This window comes from Sesamum indicum, linkage group LG9, assembly GCF_000512975.1.
Source record: "Sesamum indicum cultivar Zhongzhi No. 13 linkage group LG9, S_indicum_v1.0, whole genome shotgun sequence".
NCBI classification, from domain to species: domain Eukaryota; kingdom Viridiplantae; phylum Streptophyta; class Magnoliopsida; order Lamiales; family Pedaliaceae; genus Sesamum; species Sesamum indicum.
The window spans coordinates 6,271,012-6,286,247 of record NC_026153.1 but is presented as its reverse complement, the minus strand read 5'-3'; the positions used below and the strand labels follow the sequence as shown (position 1 = coordinate 6,286,247).

The 15,236-nt window shown below is 32.5% G+C and overlaps 3 protein-coding genes across 3 annotated transcripts in view; 1 reads left to right on the top strand and 2 right to left on the bottom strand.

The window, feature by feature from the left end:
• The window catches only part of LOC105170784 (glucomannan 4-beta-mannosyltransferase 2), a gene marked incomplete in the record, with an annotated part of 5,799 nt that extends 5,442 nt beyond the window's left edge, over positions 1 to 357 (bottom strand). The window contains 1 exon segment of the mRNA XM_011091696.2: positions 1 to 357.
• Positions 5,768 to 10,794, top strand: LOC105170782 (GABA transporter 1). The gene is made up of 7 exons (XM_011091694.2): positions 5,768 to 6,098; positions 6,263 to 6,493; positions 8,155 to 8,252; positions 8,608 to 8,794; positions 9,295 to 9,425; positions 9,725 to 9,958; positions 10,294 to 10,794. Exons 1-7 carry the CDS (start codon positions 5,969 to 5,971, stop codon positions 10,672 to 10,674), a joined length of 1,392 nt encoding a protein of 463 aa, XP_011089996.1. The 5' UTR covers positions 5,768 to 5,968; the 3' UTR covers positions 10,675 to 10,794.
• On the bottom strand, positions 10,568 to 15,049 carry LOC105170783 (AT-hook motif nuclear-localized protein 9-like). Its single transcript, XM_011091695.2, has 6 exons — positions 14,974 to 15,049; positions 14,436 to 14,805; positions 12,999 to 13,066; positions 12,766 to 12,897; positions 11,693 to 11,854; positions 10,568 to 11,225 (listed from the first exon to the last, which is right to left on the bottom strand). The coding sequence occupies exons 2-6, from the start codon at positions 14,767 to 14,769 to the stop codon at positions 10,902 to 10,904; spliced, it is 1,020 nt and encodes a 339-aa protein (XP_011089997.1). The 5' UTR covers positions 14,770 to 14,805; positions 14,974 to 15,049; the 3' UTR covers positions 10,568 to 10,901.

Here is a 15,236-nt window from a genome sequence, read left to right as displayed (position 1 = left end):
GGCGTTCCCAGCAGCCACTCCGCTGCTAGAGCCTTCTTCGAAATTCCGGCCATTGCTTCCTTAAAGACAGAATTGATCGGTTGCATCTTCGTTTTCTTGTTGTCCCTGGGTAGATCAGAAGCGAAGAAACTGAACTAGAGAACAACGAAATGTGGGTGGGAATTCTGAAGGGAGTGAGGGCTGCGCAGAAAGTTGGAGATCCTCTCAGTTTTTCTGCACTCTGTTCTCTGTTGTTTTGCATTGCGATATAATGCAGGAGAGAGAATTATTGGTGGGATTGTTATGAAACAGAGAATGGAAATTTTAGTCCAAATTCCATTCGGTAATTTCAACCAATCACTCGGTAATTTCAACCAATCACGTAAGTATAATATATTTATTTTTTAAAAATAATTAATTATAAGACAAATATAATATATTTATTTTAATATTAACTTGATTCAATCAAACCACGAAAAAATTTCAAATTATAGATTATCCATACCCATATTATTTATTAATCAAACTTTGGTCAATTAAAAAATTAAAGTATACACACGCCTCATCGATGTGTTGGGACATAAAAAAAAAATTAAAATCGCTCAAAAACTATTTTGTATGATTTATCTTTCAAATCATAATTTTAAATTTAAAATAAAACTGCATTGCACTCAATTTTTATTTAGAGGTAAAAGAAACCGTAAAAAATTGAACAAAACTATAAGTATATAATCAATTTTTTAAATTGTATATAAAATAATTTGATAAAATTAATTAATTATTTAGAAGAATTTTGCATTTAAATTATAAAAGCCCAAAGTCCGTGTAGTATTAAATATCCCCATTGCAAAATCCATTTGAGTTCTATACAATTTTAAGCCTTTTAGTTGGAATTTGGCGTTCAATATTTTGTAAAGAATGTTTAGTTGTATCTTTTCTTGAACTATTGTGTACTTAATTTGAATTATTCTGAAATTGGTTATATTTTTTATTATTTTGATATTCTACTACTTTTTGTCAATGATAAAGTTTGTAATTATATATATTCTTATTTTTTGTTAGTTTCAATATTTTATTTTTTTGTTATAAATATAAAAACTGTTGAAAATCGCTTAAAATCGTACTTTGATATTGATTTTGAAAGTCACAATTTAACTATTTTATAATATTCACAATGATAATTAAATTGGAAAGTAGTTTTAGAAAAACCAAAACTGCAATGTGATCATCTCTAGCTAGTATAAAATTTGTATTACATTTATGTATAAAATTTACTTTGTGTTATTGATGTTACACTTACAAATCATATGTAATAAAATAATTATTTTGGTCAATCTAAGTGTCAGTCTCCAATCTTCAGCTCTCATTTTCTTTTTCTGGCCAAAAAGTCTCTTTTAGCTTCTATTAATTCGATAAATTTGAAGAATTTAAAAAAATATATTTTAGACGACTCTATATCAAAAAAAATTAAAAATCATCAATATTTAAATAAATTTTAGTTCAAAATTAGAACGGTTCGGATCTGAAATTCTTCATTTTTAGAATTAGCCAAACAAATCAATAAAAGATTTATTTTTAGAGATTTGAAATCCATAATTTTAAATTTATCAATTGGAATACATCCTTAATGATAAAGAATGTACGTATATTTATTAGGTGCAAGAGGTTATCGTTTTCGTTGGATTTTTTTTTAAAAAAAAAATAATTATATAATTACATTAATATTTTAATAAATCGAACAACTAAACAATTATTAATTCAATCAATACGTCAATAAAATTCATATAAAATGAGACAAATACTTACACATCTAATGAAACTCAAACTCGTGATCTCAAACTTGTTCGTGATTTCCGATCTTTATGATTGCATGTTTGAAGCCATGAAGCACTTGATTAAAAATCTATAAGCACAAATCAGGCTTTAGTGGAATGATGTCCATTGACTTGGATTTGGTCAACTGTGGTTACCTACTAAGGTCAAGAATATTTGCATATTGAATATTGGGAGGAATTATAAATAAAACCTCTTATAATTTTCTTAATTAGAAAAAGAGAAAAATCAAATGTAAATTTCCAGCTCAAAAGACGGTGATGGGGAGCTGTGTGGTCAAGTGGCTCTCCCACTGTACAGTTAATTGTTAGGGGTTTTTGTATCATAGTGACCGACCTCTGTTGGTTTCTGGACTGTACTTGATTCCTTCTCTGTCAGTTTTTTTAAATAAAATTAGACCAATCTAACTTTTTTTAATTTTTTTAAAGGGATATAATTATGCTCCCCTCTCATAAAATTTTATGTAATTATATATAATTTTTTTATAATTTAGAAAATTATATTTACCATTTTTAAAGTTTGTCTACATCTAATAAATAAGTCGAATTATTAATTAAAATTCACCAAATTTGCTAATATTAACAAAAAAAAAATTTTTAAAAATGTATTTATTCTGATTGACTTATTACTGACTTATTGCATGTCAAATAATTTTTTTATAACTAAATTACCCTTATACGTCTTTACGCGTTAATGCGTGCGAGAAGTTATATTTCCACCATTATAAGGATAGGTTAGTCCGAAAAAAATCGTCTAACTTGCAATAAGTCAATACAACTCGATTGAGGATAAAAATTAATTTTCATTCAATTTTTTTGTTAAATTTAGTAAATTTTGACCAACTGAAAATTTATTTATTAGACAAAAGCAAATTTTACGAGTGTTAGATGTGATTTTTCAAACCATTACATATAATTACTTTAAACTTCAAGGGAGAAAAATGTAATTATCTCTTACATTAATGAGAAGTGTTTATGTATTTTCATTCCAAATATTGTCCATTTTTTTTGGGAAATTTGGATAATACCCCATGTGTTATAGAAAAATGTTAAAAACTTATCTGTGTTAATTAAATAGTTAAAAAAATTCATATAATTATAAACCCTGTAAAAAATCCTTTCCGTTAAAAAAAAAAAAAAAAAAGAGTTCATTACACACGCCAAAAATAAGAGTGGGATAACATTTTGACCTATTTTCAGCGTTTGATCACTTTGAATGGACAAAATTGCCTCTATCTTTTTCTTTATCCTCTCTTTACTTTTTAATTAATTTTTTATCTTTCTTTTGCTATTTTGCAAGAAAAAATATAAAATACTAATAATTAATATTCATCAATAATTATATACAAAAAAACATTATTATATCAAAATTAAATTCTTATGCATATTATACATCAAATTAAATTATATTATTTAATTTAATTTTGTGTTAGATATATTTTAAATTATATTACAGTAAATAATTTTAGTTTTTTAATATAATTATATTAAAACAAAACATTTTAAATTATGTTCAAGTAAATAATTTTAGTTTTTAATATAATTATATCAAAACCAAAACAACACACAATAAAATTAATTTTATTAAAATTTACAAAATAAAATAATGCAACACAATAAAAATAAAGAAAAAGAAAAAAAATGCATTATCTTGTCCAAGTGCCAGCGTCCTCCGCCTCTGCTTTCCGTCCGCCGCCTCCGCCTGTACCTTGCGCCGCCTCCCCCCTTTCCACACCCCTCCTTTCGCATCGCCACCCCTTCTCTCTCTCTTTCCTCACTGTCTTGCGCCTTCCACCTTTTCGCAACACCACTCCAAGCCGCATACCTTCTCCGCTACGTCTAGGCAGCAACATTTCGGCACCTAGATCAGGGCACGATGTCGCCATCCAGATCTGGGCGGTGACGTCCTAGGCGACGATGCCCGTCGCCAGCTTAGGTCTGGGCGGCGATGTCGTCGTTGCCCAGACGGGTGAGGTGACGGCAAGGTGGAGCTGGGGCCCTCCACCGGCGTCTATGTATATACATATTTGTATATATAATTATTATGCTTTTCTATATTATACATAATTGTAGATATATATATATATATATGCATATATAAATGTAAATATATTTTTAAGATAGATGATGAAATCTGGACCATCTATTTTTATTGTGAAGATTAATGACTATTAAAAATTGATTATATCATATGGTTTTGATGTAAAAATAGAAGATTCAATGGTCATTATAATAACAATAATTTATATTATATAAAAATATAATGAGAATTTTAAAAAAAATAACACCGTTAAGTAAAAATAAACGATAAGAGGAAATACAGAATTCTTTTTACATATATTTTTAACAGATTTTTAGCTGAATTTCTATAACATAATAGTCTTTTCAAACTATGTAATATTAAATCCAAACACACATCACATTTCCCAATACATTTCTTATAAATTCGTATCTTCAAACTCATTTTTTTCAAACTTTGTCAGATCGCTCTACAAATAAATATAATTTAAAATTTTATAATATTTGAAAATAATTAAGATTAATATGATATGAAATAACGGAAGGCACGTCGGAAGATGCCTAAGGCTAAAGATTTGCACTTTTTTTCTTTAATTAATAAAAAATTAGATCATTCCACGATTTATGCATGTTTTATAAATAATTTTTAATTATAAATTTGATTATAATCAAAATACAAATATTTATCTCATTTTATTTGAATTTATTATATTATTTTTTATTACATTGAAATCAATTTATTATTTAATTTTTAAGAAATTTATTTTGTGTAAATATTGGAGCCACATATGACACACTACTCCTGCAATACAATGTTACTTAATAATAGACTACCAAACAACTTGAAAATTTAGCTTGATCACGAATTCAAATTAATTAATAATTATTATAATTAAAATATTTATCGTGGTTTTAACTATCATTAATATTTTAGCCTTGTGAATATTGAAGTTTGGGACTGAAAAAAGAAAATATGTGGGATTTGTGGGTTGGCTCATATATTTTTTTCCATTTCGAAAATTCAGTTAGAATTAGATTAAATTTATATTTGATGAGGCGTGTATTGTACTTAATTACTCAACATAATGCCATTTATTGTATAGTAAGTATACCAACATATTCTGAAGATTCTCAGGCATAATTTCATTCTATGGTTTACGATTTTAAGAAAACTATCCACAGCTGATAAACCATGGGTATCATACCTCGACACCTGTATTTTATGTGATGATAGCGCAATAGAGACACATACTGATCTATTCTTTCGATGTCGTTATGCCAGAAGATAAACGAACCAGAGACAATCCGAATTGATCTTGTAAAAGATCCGCTACAGAACGAATGCGCCTGACAACGATTCAGCTGATTGTCGATTTGAATGGCTTAATAGAAAGTGGTCACGGGACGTTAAGTGGGTTGCAAGAAAATGGAGATGAAAATATATCATTAACTTAGCTTATCGTCGTTGCTGCTTGTATTTACCACATTTGGAGGAAATGAAATTTGAGACGCTTTGAACATACGGAGCAACCACTGAGCATCATAGACACCATATTGTGGAAGATATTAGACAAAGGATTATCATTGTTAATTTATCTCGTTCTGTTAATTCATGTGCGTTATATAAATTATGGCGTATCCCTTAACCTGTCGAGGGAGAAACCACCAGTTTAGCACTGTTATACTGTACTTATTTTATTAATGAAACTTACATTTAAAAAAAAAAAAAAAAGGGTATACCACATTTGTAATAAACGTAATTAGGTAAGTAAGGATTTTGTAATTGGATTGGTAAGTTTCTCATGGGATTTTAATTTTGCTATGAAGAAATAGGATTAGTCAAAAATACCAAATACTCTTAAACCCCCCCAAAACAAATATAATTTAAATTGTCAGTATAAGTCAAAGAAATTAGGCGAAACATTTACCCAAGAGTGTTTATTTATCAAAGATAGGATTGACCTGCACTCAAAACATATTTTTCACCATTACTTTTCTTTTTTCTAAGTTGAAAGCAATTAACATATAAACAACACACACAGTATATATATATATAGGTGTGGGTGTGGGCATGGATGTGTGCATATCTTTCACATCACATAAACAACAGGCCCCCACCCTCCACAGACTAGGGCTCCATGGGAAATGGTCGACCAAGTTCCACGGAGTTAAACGGCGGAGACGACGCTAAAGCTCCTCCGACTGCGGCCGCCGCCGACCTCCACAAAGAACTAGACGCCGGTGCACAATTCGTTCTCAAATCCAGAGGTCAGTCAATGAAACACACAAACACACACACACATATATATATATATATATATATATAGAGAGAGAGAGAGAGTTATACAGTTGAGAACCTCCCTCTGTTTCAAGTTTAAATTTGAGTATATAGGTGTATGAGTTATGTATATATATGGTTGATATTTGTGTAGGGTCATGGATGCACTGTGGGTATCACTTGACAACATCCATCGTAGCTCCAGCACTGTTGAGTCTGCCATTTGCATTTGCATCACTGGGATGGACGGCTGGAGTTGTAAGCCTGGTTATGGGTGCAGTGGTGACGTTCTACTCATACAATTTGCTGTCTCTGGTGCTGGAACACCATGCTCAATTGGGTTATCGCTTCCTCAGATTTCGAGACATGGCCACTCATATTCTAGGTACCAATCTTTTTTTCTATTAAAAAAGTTGTGGTGGAGTGTGCTAAAGTTGACCATGATTTACATGTATGAATGTGAGAAAACATAGTGCCCCACAACGATCTTGATGCAATTTTGATTTTATAGTTGTAAGCACTGAGGTTTAGGTCTGATGGAGTGTGGGTGGGCACAAGCCCAATGCTTAATACGCAAATCCAACACCTCTTGTGGTATAATTACGGATATTTAAATCATTTTTTGAGTACTGATCATGTGATCCCTATATTAGACAGGATTAATCAGATAATTTTCGATTTTATTCCAAAAACAGTAAGAGTCGTGCACGATATATAGGTAGAGTCGTGAGTAAATTGGTTTTCAAGTGGCCTGCCCACAATTAGGCTCTAACTAATTAAGACCAGTTTGGAGCCTACTCATATCATTCAAACCATCACTTTCTTCTACTGTCGCATTCCACCAACCTGTAAAATATTTATTTTAATAGTAAGTATTAATTAAATAGTTTTTTTATATTAATAATTATTATAGTTATCTATTGTTATTAAATATAAATATTTAATATTGAAGATTGCAATTGACATATTAAACAATATTAATAATACTTCATCAGTTTTACTTTAAAAAAAAAACATCACTTTCCTCAAGTTGCTTTACTCTAAGGACCTGTTTGTTTAGATGGTTGAAATCTGACACAAAAAATACAATTACGAGGAATTTAATTATTATAAATTTTATTGTGTTTTAATGGCATAAAATAATTATATATGACAATTTTTTTAATGATATAAAAATTGTGTTGATAGTTGATCTCTAGAATTTATCATGGCCTGTAGTCATAAATCTAGCTAAAAACTACATTATGTAGTCGAGGGTTTTACATGAAGCTGAAAATTTTACCCTCCACACGATAACTCATCAGGTGAAAATACGATTTTCGAGGGAGTCTTTTAGTAAGAGTGGGTCACTATCAATGAATAGTAGTTGAGTTAAAAAAATAATATTTTTGGTATTTATAGTAGAGTTGGAAGTTATATTGTGTAGTGAGTTGCATTTATTTAATATATGCCTCATATATGTTAAATTACATTTTTACCCTTGTAGATTAATATACTTTACCAATATACATTACTACATTTTTTAATCCAATATATATATATATATATATATATATGAATCAACAATGGTTTACAACGTGAAATGTCTCGTGTCATTTATCCTTTAATATTTACTATTATTGTAAACGAAATTTATTATGGTTAATTTTGTTTTTGAAAAATTACACGATAACATTTTGTTTTATAACCAGATTCTTTTAAGATGATCTTTCTTTTAAATAATAACGTGACATAATGACTTTCAATCATTGCATGCTTTATTTTTAATAAAGGCAATATATATCAACCTTGAGAAAATAAAATTTATACGTGATGGGATTTGAGTAAATCTTTTTTACTAATAAATCGTTTGGTCAGTGACAAGCAAATTGGATTTTAAGACAAGTTCTTGTCGATGTGTATGGTTCCCAATTTCATAATCTTATTATTAGGAGAAGTTTAACTTTTTCTCTCGTATTTTGAATAGAATTAGTTTCATCTTCAATATGGGACGAGACCACGTTCATGATAAAGTAATTAATATTTAATTAATGTTTTGGCATGTAGGAGCAAAGTGGGGTGCATATTACGTGGGGCCCATTCAATTCCTGGTGTGCTACGGTGCAGTAGTTGGCTCTACTCTTCTGGGAGGGCAGTGCATGAAGGTCAATTTATAATTAATTTCTATGCTTTATAAATTAAAAAATAATAATATATTTAATTATTTGGTTAAACAATAATAATAGCATATATATGATTTATAGGAGAAAAAAAATACTAATATCCATTAATTATTCCTTCAATTAATTCTCAAAATTAATAAATCTCTCTAATTAAAATTATATCCACTGAGGCTGCAATTGTAATTGCAAAAAGTTTATAATAAGACCACCTAATAAAATTCCATCGATACCCTTTTACGGAACGTCTTTATAATTGTATAAAAAAAACCAAATATTATATAATTAAATATAACATAAGAAAAAGCGTGAATCTAATCAAGCATATTCATGTGTGCAGGCAATATACTTAGTGTCAAGTCCAAAGGGGAATATGAAGCTGTACGAGTTTGTAATAATATTTGGTGGGCTAATGCTGATTTTAGCTCAAATCCCATCTTTTCACTCTTTGAGGCACATCAACTTGGTTTCCTTACTCCTATGTCTTGCCTACAGCTCCTGCGCCACTGCTGCCTCCATCTACATTGGTAATCCTTTATATTCTATTTATACAAATTATTTTTAATCTTATATGTAATTATAAAAATTATTTCTGATAGTTAAAAAATATGGGTATTTTGTATAATGTTGTTAATATTTTTAGGGAGTGTATACATAATTTTTTAAAAAATGACGCTGGCGTTTTTGATAAATGTATATGTAACTTTTTAAAAGAAAACGATAATTGTATAAATAGATTATAGACCAGGGAATATAAATATAATTATCCCTTTTTTATTACAATCTATATATATATATTGGTAATTATTTCCTAAATTAACGTATGATTTTATATGAGCGAGTATTTGTAATATTTTCTATTTTATGCCAAAGGGTTGCAAGTTTAATTGTTGTAAGAGTTGAGAATGTTAGAAAACAAAAGGGAAATGTGAAATAAAAAAAGAAGAAGTTGAAGTTGAACCCCTTGAAACCTTAATTTATAGATTATGACATTAATGATTTGGTAATATTGTCCGAAAATTTTCAGGAAGTTCATCCAAGGGACCAAGAAAGGATTATTCTCTCAACAGTGATAACCAAACTCGAATATTTGGTTCTTTCAATGCATTGGCCATTATTGCCACTACTTTTGGTAATGGGATTATTCCAGAAATACAGGTAATTACTACTTTTTCTTTTTAAATTTCCTTTTACTACATAAAAAATAATATTAATAATAACAAGTTAAGTAATGATATTAATTAATTATAAAAGTTGTTCCTGTGCAATATAGTTGGTGAAAAAATAAAATTATGCATAAAGTTGTCATTATAAATAATTAGTAACATATTTATACTGCTATAAATGTATGGTGAATACTTATACAAAATTCATATTAACAAATTATATCGTGACATTTTAATTATCACATAATATTTTGTCTCGAATATTATGTTTTGTTTATGTTGAGGTTGTAGGCGACACTGGCCCCACCGGTTAAGGGCAAGATGTTGAAGGGGCTTTGCATTTGCTACGCGGTGGTAACGGCTACCTTCTTCAGCGTAGCCATTTCTGGGTATTGGGCGTTTGGCAATGAAGCCGACGGCCTCGTCCTCTCCAACTTCTTGGGTGACGGCGAACCTTTGGTGCCCAAATGGTTCGTTCTGATGACCAATGTCTTCACCATTCTCCAGCTATCAGCTGTTGCTGTGGTAAGTATTGCTTTTCAAAACACGTACACACACACATGCACTCACATAACACGCATGAGTTGATAAATTATGGAATTGAATTTTTTATACAAATTCTGTTGTATATTCTATTGCTTTAGGCATGTCGTGTATATAAAAAAAAATTAAATAAAATAAATGACGTGATTTTTGTGCCCGTAGTGGGAGCTTATATACTAAAAGCAATAAAAGATGTGATCTGAAAATAAAAATTCAATCCAAGCCTGACTCGTTGACATCCCTAAGTAGGCATTAGGTGGAGGCATCTACGTTTGAAATCTCTAGCTAATTTTCTGTATCGGTATTGTTTTCTACAGGTCTACCTGCAACCCACAAACGAAGTTCTTGAACGAACATTTGGAGACCCCAAGAGCGGGGAGTTCTCCACGCGCAACGTAGTCCCAAGAGTGATATCACGATCACTCTCCGTCATCATAGCAACCACAATCGCAGCGATGCTCCCGTTTTTCGGGGACATCAATGCAGTGATCGGAGCTTTTGGTTTCATGCCACTTGACTTCGTACTCCCTTTTATTTTCTTCAACTTGACATTCAAACCATCAAAGAGGGGTCTCATTTTTTGGTTAAATACCATGATAGCTGTGGTTTTCTCAGTGTTGGGAGTTATAGCAGCAGTTGCAGCTGTAAGACAGATCAGTCTTGATGCCAAGACGTACCGTTTATTTGCCAACATATGATCACCCAAGATGTAGTTAAACTAGATCCTGTCTCATGATTAAGTTCATAGACACAAGAATGATTTGCAAAAATTGAGATCAGAATATAGATGTTTGAATAAAGACATATATTACTGGTGAGACTTTCAACACTGCCAACTGAAGAAGCCGTTGAGTTCAAACATGAACAAGAAATGTGTTGTAGGTGGTTTTCCATTTAGGTGAGGAGAAAAAAGGAGGTGGTTGTCCTAATCAGCAGCTCCTGTATTAACATCAGACGGTAATACATGTTGTGACATGTGCACAGACGATTGCAAGGAGTTCCAATCAAATGGCTGAGAGGAAGCATGGTTAACATCAGGGCCATTCATGCCTTTATCCATTCCATCAATGGGTGGAGCTGGGACGGGAGGAGCTGTTGATAGAGATAGACCATTCATTTCGGAATCTGGGATGTCGTCTGCTGTCTGCAATGGTACTGCAACTGCAGCTTGATTAGGCTTTGAAGGTTCGATGTGATACTGCACCTTCGGCTGCTCCCTGAACTTCTGCCTAAATGTAGCAATGACAAGCTGGAAAACAGAGTAGTATAATTTACTTGTATCCCATACTGGAAACGGAAGGGAAAATGCATTTCAAACATATTTATCCAACAGAAAACAGCACAAAATTATTGCTCAATTGCCCTTTGAACATATAACTGAGAACCTGGAAGTAAAACGTTCGTTCAAGACAGATTCATAGGCAAATAGATTAACAGATGATGCATCTGGAAGGGTAAAAAACAAAGAAAATCAGAACTGTTCCGCTTTGTCTTTAAGTCCAGTTGTATAATCTTTTCTCTAGTAGAAAAAATAATTGAAAATGGATAATAACTCCTCAACTGATGTTACAAGGGATGATAAAAGCTTTGTAGAACTCAAAGTTCTCCAGATAGCAATTAATTATGGGCCAAGGAAACGAAGTGCAGACATTTGTCCATGTATTGAAATAGATATCAACAAGCCAATTTCTGCACAAGATGAAAGTTTGAGCTTACTTGAGTTGGCCCTCCTGCAATTAGTGAACCTGCTACAGCACCACCAAAAAGGCCACCATCAGGATTAGCCAGTTGAACACTTAAAAGACAAATTTTGCCTTGACCACCGCCGGCTGCATTGTTTGAATGTGATCCAGTTAGAGATACAATCTCAAAGCGGCCCTGTGGAAGGAGGATAACAAGAGATATAGGAGTTACTGGAAAACCCTTAATCTGTAGTCAGATCTCACACTAGCACAGCAGTATTCATGGGTTACGGAAGTGGCATTTACATGGAGAAACAAATACTAACTTATACTTTTTAATGATCCATCTCTTTGTCATGATATAGATGTTATAAAGAAGATAATAGACTACTTTCAGTTCTTCAAAAACTAGACTCTTTCCTTACAATCAAAATATTAACATAGTTTTCTTTTATTTCTCTCCTTAAAAACCCTATTGAATCACAAGGAACTGGATAGCTATATTCTCAGGGGCGTTCTGCCTGGGTCAAGTATTCAGATATGGGTAGGAAGCTTACACTGAATCTAAGAAAGGAAAAATAAAATAAAGAAATGGAAGCAATAGCATTCAATCCCATAGACCGGTGTGAAGTGTTTGTGTTGAACGTTGAAATCAATTCATTATTTGCCAACAGAAGATGATATATGTGATTTTGTGTAAATTCAACCTCTCATGATAAATCAAGTAAATGATTTCTCAATGGTCAATGAAGTTCTTTTGGTTCCAAAAACTGAACAAGGCTGGTCTAAAGGAGCATCTAATTTGTTTACCGAGCATCCTGCCAAGGAAATGGAACACAGAAGATGTTCGGGACCAGAACCTAATCAGAAAAAGCATTAGGAGTATAGGAAGGAACTGCGTGGAAAGTATTGGATATTGCTCTAGACAACAAACAAGGAACTCACCAACTCAATTTGTAGAACACGCTATGCATGGATTATAGAATCTACAATTGAGTTTACCAAAAAAGGGTGTCTGTATATCAAACAAATCTGAGGAAAGGTTAATGTAATTAACCTTAATATAAACTAAAGAAGATATAATTAGGATTAGCCTAGAGATCATGCCTCGTATCTAAGAATGCCACCACATGAACCAGGTCGGAGAATTTCTGCACTGGAGACTGTACCAGAAGCTGAAAGAATGCAAATTGATTCAGAAGCCCTTTGAGAAAATGAACAGATTGTTTGAACAATATTCTGCAAGGAAACAAGAACAGAACTTAATCATAACAACATATGTTGGAAAATATGTCAAGTGTAGAAACACAAACAGTTGAAATGGCTGTTTCAAATGTTACCTCCCCTGGTTGAATTGCAATTGTGTGAGGAGTGAAGTTGCTTCCAGCTGACTCCGCCGCCGTTTCACCTTTAAAAGACATAGTTTAGAAGGATCAAATTCCTAAAGATGGTAAAGTCCTTCCAAAGAGAAATAAGAAGTTGCAATCTAGAATGTCCTTGTGATGCCATTTGTTGAATGTGTTTGTCCATTATTAACTATGTCCAAATAATTGAACTAATGACTATCCTTGTTCTATTTTGTTTCAGATGAATATCCATTCCAATAATCTAGCGCAATCAACCATCAGACACTACAAATTGTGCTGCAAAGAATATATACTCTAAGTCAATATGAAGTTGAAGTAGAAGCTGAAAAATGGTAAAAGGCTGAAGAGGAAACAGTGTATGAAGATAATTAGAAACCACAAATGATTCCTTTTCATCTTAAGTAGAACAGCACCTGAATCAAAGTCTGGGAAATTTCAAGTGAAATATTGATCCCATACTTCCACAATGTGACAGAACCACAGAACATCCCGGGGAAAATATAGGTACATTAATGCAAATTAACTGAGGAAAATATAATCATTTCCTAGTCTTCATTCAATACAACTAACTGGTGCACTATCCTGTTCTTCTCTTGATCTTATCACACGAAAGCTTAGTTATATAATATAGACAAAAGATGAATATTTACTAATATATTATGCTTTCTTCCCATGCAATTATAGAAGGTGCCTACATCAAAGCGGACAAAATCTCTTCCACAAGTAATCCAAGGAAAGAAAGAAAATTCTCTCACTCTTAGGATAAACACAGTTTTCCTCTCCACAACAGGAAACAGGGATTCGGTGATAAAGTCTAAGATCTCTTCAGCAATAAACACAGCGTTCTCTTGAGCTCAGCGCTGTATTTCAGAAATTTTTGGCTGCTTTGAGACATCAAATCACTCACTTCTTTCCCAACAGAAGCTAAAAAGACTCAAAATTTTGATCTTGTGGAAACGTTAATCCTAGAGATCTAGACCCTCTGTAGAAATTTCTCTGCATTATCATTGCAAAAAGTTGACAAAGATAAACTCATTGCACTCCATGAAAAATAATTCAGCCACAAGAAGTTTAAATGCACATTGCATATGCTAGAGGTGCCTGAACTAAAAACATGGATAGAACAACTTGGATCCCTTTACAAAAATTAATTGATAAAGCTATTAACCACTCCAAACTTTTGCAAATTTATCATTGGCACTGCCCATGATATCCAAATGACTTCATATCAAGGAACATGATCAATCGAATATGAGGATAGAAAAACAAGACAGAACACACAACAGGTTTCCTACAAAAAGTATCTAACAAGAAAGAATCAAATACACGCATCCATGCATATACAAAATATTTCAAGATCAATACTTTATGACATCGAATCAAAATAATCAATTCATTGCAGCAAGTTACCTAAAGAAGCAGCCAAGGTTTGCCATTTGCCTGACCCTTTCGGGCGCCCTCTCCCCCGCTTTTGAGGAGAGGCTGAAGATTCCGGAACCACCATGAATTCCTCCACTGCTGGTTGTTTTCTCGGCCGCCCTCTCTTTCTCTTGCCAGTCAACTCACCCCCTCCGCTGCTTGCCCCCACCGCCTCTCCTCCATGACCATCATCTCCTTCAACATAGTTCAGCTTCTCCTCTAAGCCACCCGCCACCTCCACCCCCTCAGAAACCGGCAAAACCCGAGGTTCCGCAGCCGTCCTCATCAGAGGAACAGTGTTGTTGTTGCTGTTGTCTCCCGCCATTGGCTAGTACTGAAACCCGAAAACCATGAAACCCGCCTGTCAATGGGAAAAAACAAGAGAAGAAAACATTAAATGCACAGATTCAGCAAACACATAAATATAATGTACAGACACTGAAAGAAGGGAGGAGGGCGGGTTCTTATGCATGCAAAAAAAAGCGCAGAAACACACATACGTCCGTGTAATGATCATAGACTGACTGACCTATCGTTGTTTGCAGAGGAAGAAGCGAAAAGGAGAGAGATGTTTGAGGTTTTAGCGTTTGAGAGTATTATTACGCAGTCGCAGTCGTAATGATGAGAATTCAAGAAACGGCTGTTGTGTAGGTGTATGTATTTTGTGAGGAAACTCTTTTTAATTTCCAAAACTACCCTTTTTAAATTCAACTTTTTTTATTTTTTATTTTTTATTTTTGGAAATTTTAAATATATAAAGAAACTAAAAAAGAAAATTCACCCCTTATATCA